The following is a 24,530-nucleotide window of genomic DNA, read 5'->3' on the forward strand; positions in this document are numbered from 1 at the left end:
TATGTTGTAACGTTTACATTTCTTCAAGTCTTGCACTGTTCTCTGATAACATTCTTCCACCGTATGTTCCAAATAAGCACGTCATCAAGATAACAAGCTACTCCTTCCAAACCTTGTAAGACATTATCCATAAATGTTTGGAAAATTTGCGCTGAACAATTAAGCCCAAATGGTAACCGATGCTGTAAATATAAACCCCAGGAGTGTTAATTACTAAATATTTCTACGAATCTTCCTGCACCTTTATTTGTAAATAAGCTTGTTTTAGATCTAACAGTACAAAGTACTTAGCACACGATAATCTATTCAGCAAGTCTTGTATTTTAGGTAGAGGATAACAATCTCTTTCTGTAACTAAATTTACTGTTAGTTTAAAATCTAGACATAACCTTATAGTTCCATTCTTTTTCGTAACAATTACAATTGGAGTAGCCCAATCCGCTTGTGAAATCTTCTTTAAAACCCCAGCATTAAACTATCCAATTCCTTCTTAACTTGCTCCTGTAATGAATATACTATGTCATATGCTTTTCTAAATATTGGAGTGACAGCCTTGTCTTAAAGGAATAGTCACTTTAAAATCTTTAATAGGAACATTAATAGATCCATTAAAAATTTCACCAAATTGCTGCAACACCTGATTCTCTAATACTTTTACCGACTGATTGCTCTCAGCTTCTACTTGCTTCAATTCTTCAGGACCTCCAAACATGTATGCTAACTGACTCCTCCACTGCAGAATCATCGAATCCAACCAACATCTTCCTAAAACCGGCTGGAATATCTCTTGTTTAACTACCATTAAAGATAAATTATCATTGTAGTTTAAGTGCTCTACTTTGATTGTACATTTACCTAAAGTATTAATGGGTGAGCCATCAGCATTATTGAGTCGACCCTGAAATGGCTCTATCAACATTCCTTTTAGTAACGGTGAAGTATAACTAACGGCTGAAACGGCCGCACCTGTATCGACCAGAAATTTTATTATTTGAGCATTGCATCTTAAATTAATATATAATGGTTCTTTGCACATTATCATGATTGACACTTAAATAAAAATATTGCACATAGATTGAAAATATCGACGGCGCCAATTGTTGAGATTAATCTTTCTATTTATTTTATTTACCACATTTTTATTATTAAAATAAAAACCAGCTTATCGTAGAATAATATCTATATATTTAACTTGGATTGAGTATAGCCCGCTCCCCCCAGTGATTTTTAACGAATCATAGTAATTCTAACGATTCATACTAGTTCATAATGAATCGGAATCGCATGTTATAAAGATTTAAGATGTAAATCTTGTGGTAAGGAAGCTTTAGTATAAGTAGTAGTAGTAGCAGTAGTAGTAGTAGTTAGTAGCAATAGTAGTAGTAGTGGTAATTAGTAGCAATAGTAGTAGTAGTAGTAGTAGGAACGGGTTAGAAGCCCCGCAGGGGTTGGTTGGGTTCTGTTCTCGATATAAGTAGTAGTAGTAGTAGTAGTATAAGTGAACAAGTTTGTAAACAGAACGCTGCAACCTAGCTGTTGCGCACCTAATCCTACATTTCCCCACTCCCTTCTCCGTGACAATGATGTTTTGCAGTGTTGCAATCTGCAGGGAGCGGAATGGTCTGAGGATTTTCTACGACATTTAAGTGTAAATGCTGTATATTGACTGTTTTAAATTGTTAATGCATTTTAATATTTTCTATTTGAATATTAAAAGAATTAAGTACGATTAGGGGAAATAATTAAGTATTTCTTACCAACGTAATATATGAATTAAAACCGTTGGAAAAGTTCGAAATTAATTTTAATGAAAAATAAATAAACGATAGAACAGAACTCACCTTCTAAATGTTTTCCATTTCTCCTTCAGTTTCACTCTCCCACTCATCTGAGTCTGTATCGGCCGATGAATCTGAGTCTGAATCGGTTTCACCAAGTCTAATTATCAGTTCATCTACACGCTCATCCATAAGTCCGTCTCTTTCAAAGTAAGAATCTTCAATTTTTTTCACATGTTCACAACATTTTACCCATTTCTGTCGTGACTATTCATTAAATAACTTTCCCAGTAATTCTTTCTTTGCATCCAGTGAATCGGAAATGATTGCCTCGCTTTGGTCTTGATTTCCCCCCACACAAGTTCAATAGGATTTAAGTCTGCGTGGTAAGGTGGAAGTCTTATTATAGTGTGCCCCGCGTTTATAAATTTCTTGTCAATCGCGTATTGTTTCACATAAGGTACACTTTGAATTCTTAAGAACAGTTGTCTTTTGTTCATTCTCCACAATGTTTTTACTCTATTCTCCGCTTCAATTTCGGTTTCGTTTATAGGTTTGTCTGTCGTTGATAGCCACTGTATCATGTCGCTTTTAAGTGAAGACATAGTTGGTCTTTTATTGATTTGAACATTGTGATAACTGGCATTATCAACGACAACAACGCTGTTTTCGGGAAGATTAGGAAGTAGTTTTTCATCGATCCATTTTGAAAAATTTCTACTGTTCATGTCATCATGATAATCTCACTTTTTTGCTTAGATTTGAACATTAATAAAGCATTATCAACAAACCCTAATTCCCCTCCTACATGGACAATAATAAGACGTGGCCCTTTTCCAACAGTTTCTGTTACACCTATTTCACTCTCACTTTGCCAACACGCCGGTACTGAATGTGATGCGTGAATGTAGGTTTCATCAACATATACAATTGGCCTACCTTGTTTTCTGTATTCACGCAGGTCCCTTAAATATCGTGCACGCCACTCAGCAATGTTCGGATTTTCAATCAAAATCTTTCTCCTTGACTGACATTTTCTCCACCTAAACCCTATAGACCTTAAAAGACACCTTAAATACTCACTGCTACAATCTAATATGCCGTCCTCTCTTATAGCTTTAGTTAGTTTTCGTAATGTTGGAACTACTTTCTTTACTGTGTAAAATTCATGAATTTTTCGCCTAATTGCACCTTTAGCAAAATCATCTGTTTGTATTCGCTTTTTCCTTGGATTCTTTTTACCTGTCGGTGTAGAGAAATTCAGCTCACCTTTAGCCAGCGACTGTTTTCCTTCTTTTAAAACTTGAGAAACCATCCATTTAGATACTCCCGTGGCGGCGCTTGTGGATTCGACAACATTATACTTAAGTTTATATAACTCTTTTTGATTTTGCAAATACGTTGCAACATTGAAAACAATTTCTCTGGCTTGCCCTCTAAGAGGTTTTCCAGAGCACATTGTGGATTTGGACGGACCCGACATGATTTGATTTTCACAGTCAATAATCACGTAATGCGCCTCACACACTCACTACTGCTCAGAAACGCAAACACATGAAAGAAAGACACTACTTCAGAAACAGAGAAACACCTCCGAGAACAACAACTTCTTCGACACGAATCAATCGGGTAGATGGGTGCCACACAAATGTCAGCAGTTTTAACAGATCACTGATTCCTCGCCTGAACTTCGATAATGTGCTTTTCTTTACGCTGACCTTTCTCAACCCTTAAGTGTGGTCATTGAACCGAAGCACACATTTTGTCTTTGACAGGGCGGAGCACCCTTGTTCTATTTAGGAGCTGGATTTTTTTTTCTGTGACAATGCCGCCCAATGTATTACCAACTGGTCCATTTCTGTTTCAAAGATATAGACTATTCGGCAATGACATCCTGAAGGCAGGTCGCGGAAGGATTGTTGGGGGAGAAATGAAGAGTTCGTTACTTTTGTATTTTGTGTATATGGTGAGATTATGGAAAGAATGCCGCCGTCTTCAGTCGCATTGCCGCACCGTATTGTCGCAAATTATTGGTTTAATAAATTGGAAAAATTCTCTTGCCGGTTCGTACCAATGAAAAAATAATAACAAAAAGAGAAATTTTCCCTTCAGAAGGCGTGAAGGGATCGCCTCGTTGGAAAGCGTCACTGCTTACAGTGTATCCATGAGGTAGTCTGCACGGGCCCGGCCTGTGAATTAATAATATGAGGCTCGACCAGAGAGAGATATGTCTTAGCATTTGGGCCCGATCCCATGTGATAATCAAATGAGCCCGAAATAAGCCCGAATTACAAAAACTTAACAATTAGGGCAAAATTGTATTTTTTATTTGCAACAATTACATGTTTAATTTTGCAGTTTAAAAGCTTTCATGATTCAGAGACAACAAGGAAATAAAGGTTATCCTGGACATTTATATGAATTCTATTTTTAAAAAAGTCATTATATAAATTCTCATATAATAGGCCCTATAAACTGACATTGTCTTGAAGAAAAAACCAAGACAGGTTGTTCCCAACGCTCTGGTTCCTTTACAGGTAATTCAGTGTAAGAAGCAGTATTTTCCCTCAGACCAGGTAAGCATATTTATTTCTGTTACTTTTAGTTTCTTTTTTTTCTCTATTACACAACTTTTCTCACAATTGCACAGTGATTTTTAAGTGTGGGCGTCTCAAGTTACAAATTTAGGTGTGCGTTAAAAGTTCTCCAGAAAATATCGTTGTATTATGCCCGAAAAGGTCCCGAGAAATATGATTGTTTATTTACAAATTTACGGGCCAAGCCCGGCCCTAGGCCTGAGCTCGTGCAGACCTCTACCATGAGGTTGCTTACCTACTAAAAAAAAGTAAGATTCGGACTTTAAACATTCCCAATTATGACAGAGCTACAAGGGGCCGTGGTGGCTCAGTGGTAGAGCGTTCACCTTTGGTGCGTGGGGTCCCTGGTTCGATCCCAGTTCGCGCCAAGTGGGCTTTGTGGTGGACAAACACCGTGTGCGTGGGTTTTCTCGGGGTTCTCATGTTTACTCTCACTTTCTTCATTCCACCATTTCACTCATTCCTCATCACACCGTCCCCCTTAGCCTCGATGCATAATCGTGGGATGTTAAACTGAATATTTCACTCCATTTTATTATTACAGAGCTATGGTTAGAAGGAAACATCTTTATATAGGCCTATACAGAATGATGATTATGATGACGTGTTCTGCCTGAAGGCAGGTCTTTGAGCTGCAGCAGCTCCCTGTGAAAGGTTAACCCATGGTGGTTTGCTATTGCCTTCCATGAGATGAAAATGACGTCCTAAAGACGAGGTCTACAGTTTAAAGTGAGATCCGAACCACTCGTATCCCCATCGAACCTGGGATGCCTTGATTACAAGACGACGAGCTTACACATTTATCCACCGTGAACACCCTGCTTTATAGAATAATAAACTTAAATTTATATTTTTACTGAATTGATTAGTGATGCGCACGACACAAATTTTGAAGTTGTCTCGACTCGAAACTATTTTGTAAAAGTGATATCTCGTCTCGAAAAATGTATGTTTCTATTGCAAGAATTTTGTATCGTCTCGAATCTTTTCGTAAAAATTATGTCTCGTCTCGTCTCGATCGTATACCTAGGGTGATGATTAAATCAAATATTTTAATTGTAACTGTGCCAAATATTTTGATAAGCACTTCTGGAAGAGGAACTAGCTGAAATAAAAGAAATCGTTGAACAAAGTTTTCTCTACTAGTTATCATTGTTATAGTTTTTTTTTTTTTTTTGCACAAGTATTTTCAGCCTTGGAAGGAGAATAATTATTCATTCTTACTGAGAAGGATGGGGGCGAAAAATGTTAAATATTATAACACTTGAGACATAGTTTGTACTAACAATAGACTGAAAGCAGCTTATTTGTTGTCTTATATTGACAAAAATACTTTTGTCAACTCGTCTCATTGAAGTAAGACAGAAATATTTCCCTTTCAGAAAGATGCGCCCCCGTTCTGTATTCGCCCCTGGTTCAGTATCGTAATGTTCTAGTAGGTTCGGCTGTCAGGTCAGTCTTTAATGTGGCATCTAGAAAATTAAGTCAGTCGCCTTTTGGTTTCTCTTCGTTATAAAGCTTAATAACGAACATACGTGAATATACTACCGTAGAATACGAAGAGCTACCACCGCAACGCATTTTCAAAAGCGGGATTAAATGAAATGGACCACTGATATGAGAATTACGAGTCGGTACTCTAACGCTACATGGTAATATTTATTTTAGCAGGTGATATTTGTTGTAACATAAGTTTGCTGAGTTAGTATCACTGGAACTTTCAAAGCCAGACCAGTGGATGGAAGAGTAGTGGGGAGGATGGCGGAATACGAAGTGCTCCGTAGCGATCTGCGCATCTTGGTTTAAAACTTGTCGAGTTATAGTAGCAGTAGTCGGAATAGTAGTAGTAGTAGTAGCAGTAGTAGGAATAGTATTAATAGTAGTAGTAGTAGTAGCAGTAGTAGGAATAGTAGTAGTAGTAGTAGGAATGTAGTAGTGACTCTTCCAGTTCCGGTGACAAAGAACTGGGGGGAGCGGGCTATACACAAGCCTTTAACTTTTCCCTGTATATTTATTGCTTAGTAACAACAAACTTTTTTAATTAGAATCTACTCATAGCAAGATATATCCAGAAACACCCCGAAATTATATAACTTCTTTTTCTTCTTTTTTCTCGAAGGCATGTGTATTCAACCATAGCCGTTTCTTACTGCAACACCTACCTAATATTATCTTTCGCTCTGATAACGCAGCTAGCCGCCACGGCATGGACTCCGTGAGGCACCTGAAGTGCTGTTGTGGCATCTCAATCCATCTGCTGCAAAGTCTCCTACAGAGCCCGCAGGTTGGTTGGAAGAGGATCCACAGCCCGAGGGCGTTTTTCCATGGCGCCTGAGATGTGTTCAATCTGCTTGTGGTTCGGTGACCGTGATGGCCAGGGTAGTGTTGCCAGATCAGAGGGGCGCTAATCAAACTACTCTTTTGCCATCCTAGAGCGGTGGGTCGGCGCATTGTCCTGTGAAGGATGAGGTTACCATCTGGATGTGCAGCCGAGAAAATGACAGTATATGGTCACCCAGAAGATCGCGGTAGCGTTCACCTGTGAGGGAACCCAATTCAGTCCACGTAAACATGTCCAATATGAGAATACCACCATCACAGGCCTGCACAGTCCCTGCTAACATGATGGATTCATTACCTCACGCAGTTGGCGACGCACTCGTACCCGTCCATCGGCACGTATCAATGTGAAACATGACTCATCTGCCCAGGCAATCTTTTTCCAATTTTCCACGGTCGAATGACTGTGTTCTTTTGCTCATGTTAGACGTCGTTTCCTGTGTTGTGAGGTTAAAAGGGGTGCTCGCCTGGGCCGATGTATCACATGGCGAGTAGGTAGTTGTGGATTGTGTGACTGCTAACCCTACGTTGCTCTCCTGCATTGGACCTCTCCGCAATTTGACGCACTGTGGTCCGTCTATTGGGTGTTACGATGTCTCCCTGTCGTCGACACGCCACTGACCGCGGCAGTTTGCCTGTGCGGGTACGTTTTTACCGGAGGCCAGGTACTCATGTTACACCCGTGACACAGCTGCCTTTGAAAATCCAAGTGCTGCGGGCACTTGCGAAATCGAACCAACCAGTCGTCTGACCACGGTCAAATGCACTCAGGTCCTTTGTCTTGCCCATCACACAAAGCACTGACACGGAAACCGAGAGAGGAAGCACACGGTAGCAGTACAGGCGCGTTGTGTTTCATTCACATGCACTGGTCGAGCCTCTTCAGGGTAGTTTCTGCAACTGTCCTGCTGTCCTGCTGTCTCTAATAGGGCTAATAATTACTTATTGGGTTTCAAGCCCAAAGTTTGGAGCTATAGGCAGGAATCAACTAATCACATTGCAGCAAAGATAATTTTCTACGATTACCCTGCACCACAATCCCTAAAGTTCAAAGTGTGGCATTGTTAATCAGAGGCAGAAGTCAAGCAATCAGATTGCATCAACGAACTTCTGAGTATAACGAGTATGAATTCTCCCTAAAATTCAGTGTTTATAACAAAATACTTTGGATAGAGTAATAATTACCTGTACCGTGGGCAGAAAGTGCTCATACATGTGCACTATACTTAATAGAATGTTAATTTAATAATAACAAAAGAAGAATGTTTTTAAGATATGTAAAATTATTATTATGGGATAGTTGTTGCTATGTACATGTTTATGGATACCTAGTCAGCAAGTTTGTGTGCTTGACAGTTTGAAGGAAAATATATTATAAAGTATATCAGCTAATAAACCATTTTAGCAACGTTCATCGACGTTATCATTCTAATAGAAAAGGTGAGAATAATGCTATATAATTATTAAAGATAATTTTTACATGCAAACAAATACTACCACTCAATATTTGTATATCTTACTTAGACGAACCAGGTTGACGACTACCCTTGGTGAGTCGTTATAAAAATTTTGGTTTACCTCACCCGGGATTTTTCATAAATTCTTACCCCGAAGTAAAGTAAGGGTGAATTTACTTTTACAATTAAGTTAATGAATACAAATTTGACCATACTGAGAAGTGGTAGAATAATTGTAAGGAAAATGGACACTGAAATAATGGCGAATGAATCCACTAATAGTGACAACGGTGAACCTAGTGTAACATCAGGATTGACATCGGAAGACCGAATCTTGCTAGTCTTACAGCGGCAATTGATGCAGATGTCTACCGAGTTAAAGCAGACGATGAAGCAACACTCTGAAGAATCCAACAAGCAATATGAAGAATTGAAGCAGACGTCTACCGAGTTAAAGCAGGCGATAGAACAAAACTCCGAAAAATCCAACAAGCAATACGAAGAATTAAGTAGACGAATAGAACAGAAGTCTGATGAATCTAACAAGCAATACGAAGAATTGAAGCAGACGATAGAACAGAAGATGGAACAGAAGTCGGATGAAACGAAACAATTAATTATCCAGACGATGAGCGATATCACCTCGCAGTTCGAGGAAAAGTTAAAAGGAATATCGGAGGAATGCCAGGGTAATCACAATCTCCTGAGACAAGAAATCAGCGATATAAAAAAGGATTTAGAAGTAACCGAATCTTCTGTTCAACAACAAAAGATCCAGGTCATCAATAATTCTAACAATATACGTGCAAATACGCAATTGATAGCTACGTTACAGGAAGAAATTAGAATGCTACAGGTTAAGGACAACACATACCGTAATAACATGTGTAGTGATCGCATGGAGTTTCCCCACTCACCAGAGATGAACTCGCCTTCGCCGGTGTCTGATGAAGATATTATACTGGAAGAAATACATCCGAAGAGTACAGATGGGCGAAACATAGATGGTGTAACGACACATCACGTCATGAATAGGAACTGTCACCCAATGGGTACATGGAATGATAAAAGGAAGGTAAAATTAAGTGTTAAGATGAGTGAAATACGAGCTATGAGCAAATTCAGTGGTAAGTGTAACGAGAATGCTACTTCTTTCTTAGAAAAATTCCAGGACGAGTGCAATATTATGTGTATAGATAGATCACAATATATGAAATTAATCCCTCATGTACTACTCCCACCTTGTTCATTATGGTTTAAAGCAGTACGTGATCACATCAGTACATATGAGGAATTCAAAGCGGCACTAATCGCCAATTATGAAAATGACTTTTTGCTTGCGAATAGAGATGCCACCATTAGAAATCAACACTTCAATCCTCGATTGCATAAATCTGTTGTAGAGTTTGTTGTAAATACATACAACGAATTAAAGGTCGTTAATCCATTGCAATCGGAATCGAGAATAATAGCATCGATTCGAAATTTGCTTCCATTTAAATTACAACAGATCTTATTTTCCACACAGTGTATGAGTTTCAACCATTTATTAATGCTTGTCCAATGCTATGAAACTCAATACCATGCCATGAATCAACAAGCAGGAACGGGTAAAAATAAGAATAATTCAGATCATTTTGTGCCTGTTCGGAATTTAAATATCCGAAGTGTGAATAATACAGAACATAACCTAAGCCGAGCAAATTCTAGCAATCAAAATGAGCAGAATAGGCAAAGTTATATATGGAATCCGCCTAACCTAATTAATCGTAGCAATCCATATGTTAGATCATATAATCAAAATAGGTTTAAAAATAGACGGAATGTATGGCGAAATTCCAGGAATACAGCGAACTACGCGGATAGACGTAATTGGAGGTCAAGAGATGGCACTTCATGTCAAAATCAGAATCACGACGTAATACATGTACAAAATAGTACAGAACATAATAATGATTGTGCAGTACAATGTACTTTATTAGATTCATATGCAAGTACGAACGTAACCTGATTACCGTTAATGAAATTAGGTTAAATTCATATCAGTTATAGATTTTCATGAACATTTATTTTATTTTTATTCAATTTAATTCTCTTTAATTCTCATTAATCAATGATAATTCTCAAATGTTTTTAATATATGTAAGAATTATAATTTGATTCATAAATGATTAAAAGCAAAGGTTATTTATATTAGATTGACTTGCGTTGAAAACTTAATTGTCAAAGATTATGTTAAGAATAAGATCCATTCTATAAAACTAATTATTCGACGACTATCTTAAATGAGATTCTTCTATGTTTTGATGTCTTAGGAATCCAATGTTTATTTTAAAACATCACCTAAAATGATTATCATATAATGCGCCTTGACTATTTGTAACCCATGTTTGTCCCTTACGATTTTTGAATTCGCACACTTCAACGATTAAATAAATGAGCGACGATATTTTTAATAAGAAAATATAATAATAATGTAATGAATAATAATGAATTAAATATAATTAATGTAATTAAAAATAAGTATTGATGAAGTGTAATATTTGTTATAAATGTATATATGTATGTGAAATGTAATGAAGATATATACGAGGTGTGATCAAAATATAAAGAACATATGTAATGTAAGAGCACTATTGTAAACGGACCAGTGGTTCTTGAAGATAAAAGCCAAGCTCACTTATGACTTTTATATTCAGTCCAATTGTCGGGCGACATTTTTATATAACAAAATACTTTGGATAGAGTAATAATTACCTGTACCGTGGGCAGAAAGTGCTCATACATGTGCACTATACTTAATAGAATGTTAATTTAATAATAACAAAAGAAGAATGTTTTTAAGATATGTAAAATTATTATTATGGGATAGTTGTTGCTATGTACATGTTTATGGATACCTAGTCAGCAAGTTTGTGTGCTTGACAGTTTGAAGGAAAATATATTATAAAGTATATCAGCTAATAAACCATTTTAGCAACGTTCATCGACGTTATCATTCTAATAGAAAAGGTGAGAATAATGCTATATAATTATTAAAGATAATTTTTACATGCAAACAAATACTACCACTCAATATTTGTATATCTTACTTAGACGAACCAGGTTGACGACTACCCTTGGTGAGTCGTTATATGTTAACGTGGTAATTAGGCCAATATTCATCAAATTTAAATTTTACCATTTTTTTTTACACATGGAGTATTATAGGTTGCGTTATTCAAATTGACTAAAATTACAGGGCTACTATAAATGATTCATTCTTTTTCAAAATGTTATATTTTCATAAATATTATATGTACAATAATGAGATATGCATGAAAATAAGCGCAAGCTCACCAAATTTGTATTATGTGTTCCGTCCAAAATGAACTTAAGCAAGAGAAGAGATTTTTTGTGTTAGAATATGCGAGATGTTCGTCCGTTATAGCAGTGCAACACGCTTTCAGAAGAGAGTACGGAAAAGAACCGCCATCTAATGAAAGTAGAAAACTTTTTGAGTCTGTGGTTATTTTCATATGTTGCTCCGTAAATTCTAAACGTTATATTTTTCCCCATTGTTTATTCGTTGCAGAGGCATGGATTATATTCTACTTTGTGCGTCTAATACTTTTTAAAATACGCGTATATGCTTTTGAAAAACGAACCAATGATTTATAGTAGCCCTGTATATACACGAGTTCCAAAGAGAATAAAACAATTGATATATGTGAGTTCACAAATTGCATCCCTAGTTTCCGCCGTAAATGGCATATTCTTTGTAAAAAAATATAGTTTTCTTGGTATGTTTCATATTTACAAGAACATTGTGTATTGCATAGATGAAATAGAGTAAAAAATTTGAACTAGTGATTATGTATATTGAACGATATATGGTAAGAACCCCAAATATGAAACCCAAAGATGCTTTATACTGGTTAACTATATCATGAACAAACATTGTCGTTACTTTAATATATTTTGTGGAATGTCTAATTTACGATACAAAGCATTGGAATACATAAAAATATTACAATAAAAAACTATATTGAAAAATGTGACCAAAGTTGCTACACTTTCATTTTTATGAGGAGTACCTAATGAGAGACCCCGGCTTTTTGTGTACTCTTAAATAGTGCTGTCGAATTTTTGTGACATTCGTGGTTTTCGGTTTTTGAGAAAATCGGTTTTCTAAAAATCAAAAAACGAAACCGAAATTCGGTTTTCGAAACCGAAATCACAAAAGCGGTTTTCAAAACCGAAACCGCAAATGCGGTTTTTAAAACTGAAACTGCAAAGGCGGTTTCGAAACCGAAACTGCAAAAGCGGATTTCCAAACGGAAACCGCAAAACCTCTGCTTCAAAGCGAAAGCCGCCCGAAACCGCGTTTGCGGTTTTATAAGCGAAACCATGTTTGTCCTTTTCAAAGCAGAAAAATTTTTTGCTCTTTTTACACCTTTTAACAATTGTGAAAGCATATATCAATCGAGACAATTGTATTGATTTATATGCGTATTTTAACTTTTTTTATTTGCTGCAAGACTATTTTGGTAATATATGCAGCACTGTGCGAAAGGGATAGTTCCATGGTTGTACAAGTCACAGCTAAATTAGGGTTGATATATTTTAAAATCAGAAAACTGGGTGTTCTAAACCGTAAGTACTGATGTGAACTTGTGTGTTACAAATACTGATCTGGGACCCTTCGCACTTTTTTTAGTTATTTCTTTGATGACACTTCCAATGTACTTTTCGGCTGCAGGGAAGCAGACTGGATCCCACCTGATTTTCACATATTTTGTAAATTAGACCACGAGGAACACGAATCTGAAGGAATTTTGACATTTCAAATGACGGAACTCGAGATATTCGAAAGAAAAGTGACCATGGAAGCAAACTGGATCCCACCTGATTTTTACATATTTTGTAAAACAGACCACGAGGAACACGAATCTGAAGGAATTTTGACATTCCGAATTTCGGAACTGGAGATACTCGAACATAAGTGACCACGGAAGCAAACTGGACCCCACCTGATTTTTATATATTTTATAAACTAGACCAAAATGAGCAATAATCTGAAGGAATTTTGACATTCCGGCTTACCGAGCTCGAGATACTAGAACTTATACAGTAGTTTTATATAGTATGTATAAAATTAGCGAAGAAAGTTTTGTCGCTTTTTGACCTATGTCACCTAAGACGTAACTGGAAGATCAAAAATAGTACCCATCAATATCAACGACCTTTTGCCAACGATCGGGATGGGCATAGATTCCTTCGCGGTAGAATTTGATTTGCCGTGAAGTGAAGAAGGTATCAGGTGCATTTTGCACCTCTACTACGGAGTTGAACTGGAGTCCTCTAAGGTGATTGTCCAAGGAATGGAACAGGTGATAATCGGACGGTGCAGTGTCCGCAGAGTATGGCGGATGAAATAGTGTTCTCATGCAAGGCGTAGGATGGTGTTCCGGGTCATTCTAGCCATGTGGGGTTTAACGTTGTCCCGTAACGGGAGAACCCCTTAGCGAATGAGAAGTGCTGGCTTCAGGGTTTTGAGTTTTTCTTCAACACGGGTCAACTGCTGACCGTAGACAGTTGCATTGATGCTCTGCTCTGACCAGCCGAAAGCACTTCCCGTTGCACGATGTCGCGAGCAGTCCACCAAACACACAGGTGGACTTTCTGCTACATTACTGGTTTCAACTGTTTTGGAACCGGTTCATGGGATTTTAACCAATTATGACGACACCGTGGAGCTTCGTACAGGACCCACTTCTCATCACATGTCAACATTCTGTCCAGAAATGGCTCCTTCCTCAGACGAGACAGCAAAGAAACACACGTGTCTGCTCACGTTGCCTTCTGGCCCTGAGTCAAATCAAGTAGAACCCATAGACCCAACTTGTAGTGCTTCATAAGTTGATGGAGGTGCTGCCGAATGGTGTCTCCACTCACATTGAATGTTAGCCCCAGTTCCTCACATGTCTGTCCACTGTTCGTCTCAATTGCTACCTGAAGATCATTTAGTACATAGGTTGGTCTTCCGGCACGTGTTGCGTCTTTCGTGAGTGTTTCGTCACCGTCCCTAAACTTCCTAAATCACCCTTGCAATGTGTGTGTAATCACGACACCCTCACGAAAGGCCTGAGATATCTTCCACTCAGCTGCAGTGTCGTTTGACCCAAGTTTGAACTGATACAGCATACACGCCCTTATAACGCTCTGTGGAGTTTCCATATTCACTCTGTCATTACACAAGTTCACGTTGTAACTGAACTGCCACAAGCAGGTAGAATCTTGGATATACCCACACCAACAACTGACCTTCGCCTTTTCTCCATTCGCATTCAACTCACAGTCTGAGGACCAATTGAACACAGACCTCCACAAAAAGCAACAGAACTTTCTTGGTTACCTTTATATATCTCACAGGACATAATATGTTTCGTATAGAGAATATTGTGTATTTTTTTCATATAGATGTATAGCGTCTATATGGAACTTTAAGTTTTAATATCTCGAGTTCCGGAAGTCGGAGTGTCAACACTCCTGCAGATTCGTGTTCCTCGTGATCTAGTTTACAAAATATATAAAAATCAGGTGGGGTTTGGCTTACTTCTGTGGTCACTTTATGTTTAAATATCTCGTGTTCCGAAATTCGGAGTCAAAATTCCTTCAGATTCGTGTCCCTCGTGGTCTAGTTTCAAAATATATAAAAATAAGATGGGTCCAGTTTGCTTCCGTGGTTTCTTTATGTTCGAATATCTCGAGTTCCGAAATTCGAAATGTCAAAGTTCCTTCAGATTCGTGTTCCTCGTGGTGGGGTCCAGTTTGCTTCCCTGCAGCCTACTTTTCAAACAAAACTGAGATTTCCAGAGTATACATTTTGCTTCAAACTGAGTTCTGCCCTGGCTAAATTCGCTTCTATAAAAGTCTTTAAAGTTACACTTGAAATTGTCGTTCGGCATTCTTGTAGCTTATGAAGGCATGAGTAATTCAAGTATGTTTGTCGCAACTTCCAATACATTATATTAACATATATGAACTACACAGAGAAAACCATTGTGCATTAGAGAAGATCTCATTAAAAAATGGCCCTGCACACGCGCACTGCTCAGATAGCTCAGAGCCTCAGCCTGAGCGCGAGTCCAAATTTAACTCAATCGCGATTGAGATTGTCAGAGGTGTAGCGGTTTACGTCAAATATACCAACACTTTATCAACTAAGTCGTCCTAGATTTTTCTCCAATCCCAAAAATTGGAGTTTGTTTCGTGATTACGATATGTTTAAGCAAGGGACGAATATAGAACATGAAAATCGGGTGGTACCCGCTAAAATCAGGTAATATGGCAACACTAAGCTAAATAGAAAATACGGTATATCTCTATTTAAGATCACTACACATGCAACTCATGAAATTCAATTTGAAATCTCATCCACTTAGACTGAGATCTTTTATATTATTATTACTCTTTCCCCTTGTTTTTAAAAATAGCGCTGTCACTCAAGGTATATAAAATGACAGGTAGCCCCAGTTCGCCATTAGCGTTCTGATTTGCTCCCTGTCCGTGACGTCATGTGGAGGTATCGGTGAAGATTTTTTTCGCTTGCCTGCTTATTACACTTCGCGCTTTATTCGTAAAACTGAATTCAAAACATATTATGATATTCCTTGTCTTTCCAAATCAAATAATGAGTTATTTCTACTCACAGATGAGACCATATAATGTAAAACATCTATAAATACCGTCAATAATGATTAATTATCTACACAAATAAAAATGAATGTAATGTTTACTCGCCAATTCATTCTAGAGCTTTGGATCGATTTTTATAATTTTTAGTGCCGTACATGAGTGGAACTGGCCGTTAATACTTTGATTAAAGGGCGAATCCTAAGGGTAGAAGGTTTCAAAATTTGTACCTAAAATACAGTATATCACGAACCTATCAACATTAGCGTGCGCAGGACATTGGGAATGTGGGTGCCAGATATAAAGTACCACCATATTGAATGTCGCCCGCCCCCCCTTAACCCCTAAGAAAGATAGCGTCATTGCACCCGATGCTGCGTCGGCGACGCACGGCACACCTTGCAGACGGGAAATAATTTACACGTAAATATTTTGTAAACACCTCTTCTGCTGACATTCATGGTATCTGACATTCAATCGTTACACCTTACGAACATAGCGCATACATTCTTTATCTTTCTTAATTCACAAAAAAATAATTGTACTGTTAACTATTATAAAATTAACATGTCATATTTGGCACTCGGAAGTTAAATGTGATTTTCCGAAGCAGAATGTAGATCACTCTTTTCTCAGTTTGTAATAATTCTACACATAAAAAGTCTGTCTAATGGAGGTGCCAAGGCACCCATGGCACCCACGTTGCGCACGCCTGTGCCTATCAAGTTAGAAAGATGAAACTCGGTATATAAACTCCTCATTAAGCTTAAAGAAAAACATGTCCCATTGTTTTTGAAAATTTCTGTTTTAAGGGGAAGAGGGGACATTTTCTAATCATTGTAACAATGTTTGATTGCTAACTTCTCCTCGACCAACTTTAATGCAGCCAGGCCTAACTTAGGATCTTATCATTTTTTCGCTCGGGATGAGATGAGATAGGAAGGAGGTGACAAATAGTCAAAAACAGCCGAAATTGGTGTCCAGTCCATAATTTTCAGGGTCACTGAAATTAATAGTGACCATTCTGATACCGTTTAAAACCAAATTCATCCGCTTTGGGCGTGAGGAAAGGGTGGCATTATGGATTTTCGTCGTTGCACTTTCATTGAAAATTAAATTCTAAGTGTGGAAAGAGTTCAAATACTTTTCATAAACCAATCCTCTCAATAAGAACATTTCAGGTAGTAAAATACATAAAGCAAACATTATTCAAAATTTCAGAAATTCCGGGTATGTAATAACAAATTAGGTTAGGTTGTGTTAGGATAGGTTAGGTTATGTTAGAAATCTAATCTACCCTAACCTAATATAACCGAATCTAACCTAACCTAATTTGATTGGGTTAGGTTAAGTTAGATCAGGTTAGAAATCTAACCTAACCCGCTGTATTTAGTGTGTATTAACCTAATTGTCAGAAATCGTGACTGCAAAATATTTCCTTTACATTTCTAATATTTATTTATTACTTAATATAACACATTTTACATTGTGTATTACATGTTATAAGTTGCACAGATATCTATAGAGTGGTATACATACAAAAAGAACCACCTTCACATGGGAAAATTTGCAGTTATTTGTCCTACACTTTGCCCTTCGATTTACCGGAATTTAGTTTTTGTGGCTTAGCCCCCTCTCTCGGCCAGCCCTTCAATTATAAGAATATGGTAAGAGTGCACTTTGATCAGAACAAATGATTTTATCACACGATGTGACATACGAGAAGGAATAAAATCAATATGATTTGGACGTAGCAAGTACCGCTCGGTTAAACAAGATTAGATTAGGTTAGATTAGGTAAAGTTAGGTTAGGTTCGGTTCGTAATAGATTCCTATGAATGTTCTGCTCAAAGTGCACTTTGAGCACTTTGCTAGAATAATGTTTCAGATACTTAAAAAAACTTACGAATATCATTTAAACTAAAGAATATATGAGAGTATTCATTTATATTCTCGTTGGTACCCCCTTCCACTTCGCTTTACCTACATAAACCCCTTAAGCTTCAGGCCCTCAGAAACAAACGTCATAAAAGTAAAATTAATTATTGTTGTTACACACCTGTTTTTCAACTTGACTAATCTGATTTTCACGAAGCTTTGCACCCCTTGTAAACAATGCAGACTGCAGTGCAGAAATGTTGCCAACTAATTAAACAAAAAATGTTATATGCAATTTTGTGCTAAGAAATGAATAAACAAACTGAAGGGGGAAAAACAATTAGATTAAAAATAAAATGGCATGGGCTTGTGATAAGAGAATCAGGAACCATTTTATCTCGTTTGCAGTGGAGTACGCACTGCTCTCCTGAATCTTTGAATTACTATGTAAACGCAGACACGCATCAGGGGAAGAAGGGCAGAACGTTGAATTTCTTCTACCAGTGTAAATTACAACTAAAACTTACTATCCCCACTCCTAATGTTTCCCCTAGCTCAGAATCTACCTAAAATGTTAGGATTCAGAGCCACTATTACATGATGACTTAGTGTTCCTACTAGCAGATCTATATTTGGATGGATGGATTAAAGTTTATCGTCCCCTTCAACAACAAGGTTCTATGAGATTTGGACCTACAGCCAAACGAGTGATCCGAACTATATGAATTTCCTCCGGAAATCGAACGCGGGTCTCCCGCCCGACGACGAGTACGCGGATCATATAGCCACAAAGGATCAGATCTAGAAACATATACAGTTGTACTCACGACTTCTATTCAAAATTGAGCTCTTGGGGGGCCGCGGTGGTTCAGTGGTAGAGCGTTCACCTCTGGCACATGGAGTTCCTGGTTCGATCCCAGTTCATGCCAAGTGAACATTGTGGTAGACAAACACCGTATGCGTGGGTTTCCTCTGGATCCTTCAGTTTCCTCCCATTTTCTTCATTCCAACATTTCATTCATGTTTTCATCATCACCGTCTTCTGTAGCCTAGCCTGCATAATCGTGAGACGTAAAACTCGAAAAATTTCATTTCATATCATTTTAAAATTGAGATCCTTGTACGTTTTCATTATAGGCGAGCGGGTGTTTGGAACAAGCAATTGTTCATTCTGCAAGAACTTGAAGACTACTGAGTTTACTTATTTATTGAATAGAGATTTTATTATTTTATTTCCTTTGTTATATGTAATAAAATACCTATAAAATATATTTTGAATCCTCGTGACTTATCCTTTCCTTTGATATCTAACAGAAAAGTTACGCCATAAACTAATATCAGTCATGCGAGTATGAAGACTCTATCGACATCTTATTCAACCAATTCCAAGAAACTGTTTAGATTCTACATAGGAATAAAGACATATTATTAACATGCACATAGTACTTACTCTTAATTTCACTGCAGTCAGAAAAAAAATAAGACTCAAAAGTTATGAACATTCCTATTCAATATTATAAAAATTCTTAAATGTTGAAGATTCCTCTGTACATTATTTCATTTCTGGCACCGAATATTCGGTTTTTGCATCTTTTAAATGGTCATTCGTTCTGATCGCATTTTAAAAAGGCGATATACAAATTATAACTGAAAAAAATAGCCTCATATTACTTCGTAATGATTCACTAAAACAGGTTTTATCCTCTTTAACTTCTCTCGACCCCCCCCCCCTCTTTGTTTAAATTGACTATTTCCTCATCTCTAATGAAAGGTCAAACAAAGATCTGAAATACTGTAAGGAACTTATTATCTTCAATAAGAACAGCGAGTACACTTGATTTCTCTTTTTCATTTTCTTAGCCCATTTTCATGAAATGACACAACTGTTTGACAACCATTCTTTGTGAAAAACTGAAAAATAACTATGAGTTAGCAACATTTAAAATGAGACTAATAACAGTTTATTCTTCCATGAGCAAATAGTACACACCAAATGCAATGTATTATGGTAATTAGTGTATTGTTAGGCACAGTAAGAACATTTAGGTTTTGACTCAAAGTATGTATCTATATGGGATCGAAATCTTGAACCAAAATCGAATTTGTAAGAGAAAACTGTTACAACAAATGACAAAACACACGAAGTGCGCGCCACAATTTAAAGATGTCGCCAAAGGAAGCCAGTAGGTTATCTGCTGCTCCGAGTTATTCTGTTAAACATAAACAAGGCAAACCCGTACGTGCAGAAGAAAAGCAAATACTTTATCAAACGATATCAACGTTGTTCAATTCACTTGAAGAAAATTACGACCTATAATAGCTAATTTTCATGTTCTCATAGAATACTTATTTACTTACTTTGTAGTACTGAAGTTAGTATTTGTACATTCGCATGCTATACAATGTCAGAAAGCACATCAATAAATTGAACTTAAGGGGGAAAAGTACCATCTGTTTTTCATGGATATGCATAATGATTTAGGTAATAGATGAAAAAGAAATAATCTCCCATAATGGTAAATATGCTTGCTGTTACATACCTGCGCCATCTCTTTATCGTTCAGTTGATAATTTGACATAACTCCTTGTAATTTTATCTATAATTACAGTTTGGAGAAAAACAATGTTCAGTTGCTCTTAAAGGAGGGGGGATAATATAGTATTGGCTATTTAGCCGTATATCACGGCAATGGTGTGAGAGTGAGACGAGCAATGCACATCGCAGAAGCAGAAATACATGCACGTGCTGCATCAGAAATATTGCGGGAAATAGACGAAACAATTTCCTCTTCACCAATCAGCAAATAGTCGTGCGCGCAGTGATACAACACAAGTTACGCGGTTTGTTTTTGAAAGGTGCAAAGGACTGTGAAAAACGCTTTAGTGTCTAGTCTAGTTTTCCCCATGCCAGTTTGGTATCAACAATGAAGGAAAAACGTCAGATCTTAAACACTATTTTTGCAGGAAACTTAGAAGTTCGTTTTTTCAAACTCTTTGATAATCCTCTAGTGAAAAGTGAGCAGAACATATTCGTGCGTTATCCACATTAAAAGTGTTCTTTCGCTTACAGCGGGAAATCAATCTACTTCGAAGTTCATCATTTTAAGGGAATCGATGGAACATTATTTCATTTGTATTGCTTCCTATATATTAGAATGAGCTACTGCAGAAGTAAGATAACTTTTCCCCATATTGAAACAGTAGTGTTATTGTTTATGCAGAATTTCACTTATTTTGAAAAATGCCACGATTCCTCCACGTGACGTCACCGACCACAATGTATCCTGGGAAAAATGAGAGCAGAAAAGCTACCCGAGAGTCCCCTGGCTGTCACTCCCTTTTGTTAACAAAAAAGCACCACCTCCCTTTCTTTAAAAAAAAGAAAAGAAAGAAAGAAAATTTAGATCGCTGGGAAAAATCCCATATTGTGGGAGTTTTTGAACTTATTTTCTCGGAAAAGAATAATAAGCAGCATGTATAGGATTTTTCAAAAAGATCGAAATTTACGACTTATTCGTTTAGATATTGTAAAAAATGACTAACACAGAGAAATTTAATTTTTAATATTATAGCATACTTTTTATTAGTATAATGTGGGATATTCACACGTAAAATGGGATATTTTGCCTCTCGACATGGGACTTCATATTGTTTCAGGTTGGCATCACTGCCTTATTGTTGATTTGTTGCGACTCCGATAAATGTGAATGTTGTGGTTTTGCATGTGATGACTGGTTTCTTATCGTAAGTCCCAGACACCCGCAATAGTTCATATGTGAAGGAAACACCGATCATGTTTTATTCTCTTTGTGAGAAATTGCAACTTATTTTTTTTCTTCTGCCAATTGTAAAAGTATACTGAACTAGAATTTCTCTACACTTTAAGACATTTTAAGAAAAAACACCTTCCTTCCCCTCTGCAAATTTTGAGCATTTTTTGCCTACGCCGAGGGAAATTTAACTCCATCTGGCAACTGTGAGCCGAAGTGGGGAAAGATTCTTTGCTGTTTTCTCGTCGTTACTTGATATTAGTGCTGTCGAATTTTAGTGACATTTGCTGTTTTCAAAGCCGAAACCGCAAATGCGGTTTTCAAAACCGACATTTCGGTTTTATGAAATTTCACTTTTTTCAAAAACCGGTCTTCGTTTTTTTCAAAAACCGATTTCGACAGCACTACTCTTAAAAGAGTTCTTTTATTAATTCATCATAAGCCAAATCCTGTGATGGCAGAATAATATAAAACATCACACTTTCGATCTAACTCACTTTCTTCAATTTTAGAATATGCGTACTCTAAAATTATACACTTTTGTGCGTATAAACTGCAACGATTTTTAATCACTTCTTTTAATGTTCAAATATGTATCAAATGAGAAGAAATGTGTCCAAAATTTCAGTACAATGCCAACGAAATCACTAGCTCTATGCACAGGACTAAGTCTAAGAGACTACTTTCTTGAATACAGAAATGTCGATGCAAATGAGCTTTTAATATAAGAGTCAATATTATTATACGGGTCACATTATGAGACCAGTCTCATATACTAAACCCGTTAAGGATCTCATAATAACGATAGAATGAATATCAATTTACCTTCTCCATTTTCAGCGCCTGATGTGTGTACGTTAAGAAAACTCTGAGGGGCGCAATTTTTTTTCCAGCCTTCACTATACTAACAACGAGTAACAACTCTCCAGACAACGAACTCACGTGACTTCCGGTGCTGTGGTGGGCTATTTCCTTTTGTTTTAGCTCGCTTCCGCTACATTGCAGCTCTTGCTTCACAAGATATGTAGGGGTCTCAATTTAGGTGCCTATCCTCATATTAGGGTATTCTGACCCTATATATGTATAGGATGTTTCAAAACAACACCGACAATGTTTCGGAGGTGAATCCTGACACCAAAATAAAACGAAGTATAGATCAACTTGAGTGCACAAATGGTTTCTTTCAGAGTTACAGGCTGTCGAAAACATGAAGAAATGAAATTTAAAGATCCATTGCTCCAAAACTGTGGGACCTACCGTAGTCGGGTCAAGACTTCACTTTGAACTATTATGTGCGCTATCCAAAAATCCATGTTTCAGAATCCTAAGATACTCATGCAATAATTTCTATAGAAGCAGTTTGAGTACGGGCATATAATATAAAGTACTCACTAACTTCCTCTATAAAAATTCTTGCGGAAGCACCGCAGGATTCTGAAACATAGATATTTGGATAGGTCGCATACTAGTTCCTAAATAAGGTCTTAACCCGACTTCGGTTGGCCTCGTAGTATTGGAGCTATGGACTTTTAAATTTCATTTTTTCATGTTTTCGGCAGCCTATACCTCTGAAACGAAGCATTTGTGCACCTAGGTTGGTCTATACTTTTCGTCTTATCCTAGTGTCAGGAATCACCTTCCAAACTTTATCGGTATTGTTTTGAAACACCCTGTGTATATATACAATTCCAAAATTTAGGAATGGCCAATGTACCTTTACCAAAATTTAAGATGAGTGCATTAAGGAACCACTGCCCTATGAAAGAAAATGAGAGCTCCTGTAATCATCCATATCATCATATATGTTGTAATAAAGCTACATCTTAAAGGAAACTTTAAGGCAAATGGTATAATGGAAATTCCACTCAAAAAATGATTTTTTTCAACAAACTTGAAATATTCGTTTCTGAATTCTCTGTATCTATATATGTGTGTCTTTTATTTTCGAAGTTTTCAATTTTGTGCCCTTCATTCTATGGAGCATCAAGAACTATCTGAAAGAAGTGATGGAATTTTTCGCGTCACTACCGTTCCCAAGATATTGGCCGAAAAATTCCGCTTCCGGGAAATTTAAGAAGATATATCTCGGGATCCGTAAGTCATGAAGAGAGAGATGATATGATGAGAAAGGTGCTAAGCGCCAAAATGCAAATTTCTGAGGAGATGAATAAAAACGAATGAAACAGTAATTATTTCCAATTCTTTCTTTCTTCTAGAATTCAGTTTTCACTGCAGACCTTTCATATTGTCTCCTTTCTGCACAACATTAAACATGAAATTGGTAGTCAGGATATGCACTTAGTTGGAAATCAAGGAAAATGGCGCTTAGCACCTTTCTGCTTTCTGGAGGCGATATTTGTGTTGATCAATACTTAAGAGGATGTTGAACATTTTGGTACCAAATAGTAACTGGTTGCCACTGGTTATATCTGTATTTTCAGTGTATAATATTGCTAATCCCCTAATACGCAGGTTCCAAATATGTAAGTGTATTATCTATTGAATTTAACCAAATAAATTTAATATACAATTTAATATAAATTTAATAAAAATAATTTTTGTTAAGTTCGTTCTGGCAATGCTCTTCGAGGATTCTGAACTTTTTTTTTATCTTTTCTAAGCGTGTGTTGCGTTACATGAGAAGTACCATCCTAACACTCCTAGAAGAAAGTGCTCCATGAAAGGGTTAAGACTCAGAATATCTTCAGATTTGAGGAGAGTAGGAGCAGAAGTTTTGTAATATGATACGGCAAGACCATGGAAAGAGAAAGAGCACCAAATTAAACCGTATATTTTTTTCAAAGTAATAAACAAGGACTTTACATTTAAAATATGTAGCAAAGTGTATATTGATGTAGTATTTATTTTAAACAAAATTGTGCAAGTATTGTCTTCGCTGTTTCTACGTGGACTGTAGTTTGAGATACAATCCTGATAACTGTTGGTAAATTACTGATTCTGTGTTATGGAAATCCCCAATAATTAGGGTTGCCATAATTTTTTGACCCAAAATACGGACAAGCCGTAAAATGA

At 37.0% G+C, this 24,530-nt stretch overlaps 1 protein-coding gene across 1 annotated transcript in view; it reads right to left on the minus strand.

Moving 5' to 3' along the window:
- Window positions 1-1,844: 1,844 nt before the first annotated feature.
- Window positions 1,845-24,530, minus strand: part of LOC145682198 (glycine receptor subunit alpha-4-like) — a 96,247-nt gene continuing 73,561 nt past the window's right edge. Inside the window, exon 11 of the mRNA XM_081753781.1 lies at window positions 1,845-1,980. Within this exon, the coding sequence (XP_081609907.1) occupies window positions 1,845-1,980 (136 nt within the window). The remainder of the gene's footprint in view (window positions 1,981-24,530) is intronic.

The sequence above is a fragment of the Thermobia domestica genome, chromosome 3, assembly GCF_964235325.1.
Source record: "Thermobia domestica chromosome 3, izTheDome1.hap1.1, whole genome shotgun sequence".
Lineage (NCBI taxonomy): Eukaryota > Metazoa > Arthropoda > Insecta > Zygentoma > Lepismatidae > Thermobia > Thermobia domestica.